At 43.0% G+C, this 2349-nt stretch overlaps 1 protein-coding gene across 1 annotated transcript; it reads right to left on the bottom strand.

Annotated features, from left to right (window-relative positions):
- Window positions 1-413: 413 nt before the first annotated feature.
- Window positions 414-1787, bottom strand: LOC107577181 (ankyrin repeat domain-containing protein SOWAHA-like). The gene has a single exon (XM_016263281.1). It carries the CDS (start codon window positions 1785-1787, stop codon window positions 414-416), a length of 1374 nt encoding a protein of 457 aa, XP_016118767.1.
- Between the last annotated feature and the right edge of the window lie 562 nt (window positions 1788-2349).

Below are 2349 nucleotides of genomic sequence, written 5' to 3' on the forward strand. Positions count from 1 at the left end.
CCAGTCTTCAGTGTCACATGATCCTTCAGAAATCATTCTAATAGGTTTCCATCATTCTAATATGAAAAGTGCTGCTTCATATTTTTTTTTGTGCAAACTGTAATACATTTCTTTTTCAAGACTCTTTGATTAATAGAAACTCCAAACAGCATCTATATGAAATAGATTTTTTGTAACATATTTTTACAGTCACTTTTGACCAATTTAAAGTGTTCTTGTTGAATAAAAGTATTAATTTCTTTAAAAAGTGGTTTGAACGGTAGCGTATATTGTCGTTCATATTAAAAAATAACATTTCAATGAACAGAATTCGTTGGAAGTTCACAATTCTTCTAGAATCTCGGATAAAGGGAGATTCGTTTAGATCACAAATATTGTCTGCAAATCAAACTCATATTCCATATTTAGACTCGTTATGGAAAGACATTCGATACCAGCCTCGGTTTATGTAACACTGGCTCGTCCCTTTCTCTGACGTCGTCATTCAAGGAGATGAACTGGTTTCTCGTCTTGCTCTTTTTCTTGAGCCCCACCGGATGAGGTAGGATGAGGGGACCTATAGAGTATTTCCGCGGGTCATAGTCATCCCTGACCTGATGATGCACCTCCTGGTGGGTGGCTTTCGGGTCTCCGAGGAGCTCCCTCAGCTGTCCCGGGACATCTTTGCGCAGGTAGTGGTAGGGTTTCTTACCGCAGTTGTCCCTTATGTTCCTATTGGCACCGTACTTACGGACTAGAAGGTCAATCAGAGAGCGCTGATCGTGGATGGCAGCGATGTGTAGCGGCGTGTAGCCACCATTGGTCTTGCCATTGACGTCCACCCCATGATCGCTCTTCTTAGACACCTCAATAATCGTACACACCATGTCAGCGTCTCCACACTTGACGGCCCAGTGTAGGGCCGTGAACCCAGACATGAAGTCCTTCTTCTCTGCAAGCTGGGCGTCCTTCAACAGAAGGCCGTACACTTGATTCCACTGTCCAGCCGCAGACTTCACCAGCCACTCGTGTTCCACGGGATCAAGCGGGCAATGGTGCGAGTCCTTCGGCTCATCCGCTTGTTTAGGGGTCTTGAAGAGCCTCCGTAACTGTGGGGAGCCGCCAGCACAGGCCACATTGTCTGTAGGCGTTCTCCTCTTACACCGAGGCGAGGGTTGAAGCTCCTGTCCAGAGCCCAAGGTCTCAGTGGAAGGCTTCTTGTTATGATGACCCATGTCTATTTGGGGCATTCGTAAAGGTAGAGCACACGGCTTGTTTGTGCATGCTTCTTTCTTGGCAACTCCCGAGAAATCGGTGTCAGACTTCAGCGGGACGCTGAAATGTAAAGACTTTTTAGGTTTAAAATCCACATTCTTGCTTCTTCCCAAAGCAATCTCTATGGGAGAGAGTGGCGTGGTGTCGTCTGAAGCCTTTGACGAAGATCTGCTCAGAGCTTTCTGTTCAGACCTCTTACCTTCGGCATTTTGGGAATGAGTGGATTTTTCCTTCTCATCTTCTTCTGGATGTGATCCATCTTTACCGCAATCTTCTCTTGGTGCGTTTTCATCGTTTGAGGCTTCTAGTAAATGATGGTACCCTTTCTTTAGGACTATATACTTGGAGTCCTGGAAGTCTTTCACGACAGCAATGTTGTTCACAAAGGTTTTGAAGAGATCTCGGTTCTGTTTCTTCTTGGCCAGATCACTGCAGTTTAGTAGATCTCTGAACTTGCCCAGCAGCTCGGAGTTTTTCACCTTTCCTCTGCCTTCTAATAACGCGTTTAAAAGCGCCTCTTGAGTCAAAGCCATTTCTTAATACGTCTGGAACATTAACACACGTCTCTCGAGCACACCTGGGCTGTAGCCACGCCCTTACCTGTCTTCCGGAATGAATGCAGCGACACGTCACGCAAATAAAAAAGTAAGACGTGGGTGGGGGCGGGGCTGTGCAAAAGTTTAAAAACACACCTAAATTAAGTCTTTTATTTATTTCAGCATTATTTGTCAAGGATAAAGGTATTCAGCGTAGCTAGTTAGTGTTTAATTGTTACATAATTTAAAATAAAATAAAATCCATAATAATAATAATTCTAAAATGATAAAAATGTACAATCTGTAAATTGCATGTACTCTCCCATGCGAGTGTTTGAACGAGTATTATGCATGTCATTAAACGGTTTGAAGTCATTATGAATGATAATTACTTGCATATCTCTTTATTTAGCTAGAAGCTCTACCTTGCCATGACTTAAGAAAAGACATTCCTGAAGTCAGTAGGAGTTTCCAGGAAGAAGCCATATTGAGTTAATGCTTTTTGTGAAATTATGAATCGTAGTATGGCGAAATGTTGTCTCATGAATATTAATTAGTC

This window comes from Sinocyclocheilus grahami, unplaced genomic scaffold (assembly GCF_001515645.1).
Source record: "Sinocyclocheilus grahami isolate Dianchi unplaced genomic scaffold, SAMN03320097.WGS_v1.1 scaffold5335.1, whole genome shotgun sequence".
Classification (NCBI taxonomy): domain Eukaryota; kingdom Metazoa; phylum Chordata; class Actinopteri; order Cypriniformes; family Cyprinidae; genus Sinocyclocheilus; species Sinocyclocheilus grahami.

Excerpts from the sequence above, each read along its gene's own strand:
- LOC107577181 (XM_016263281.1), bottom strand. The coding sequence starts at position 1,787 with ATGGCTTTGACTCAAGAGGCGCTTTTAAACGCGTTATTAGAAGGCAGA.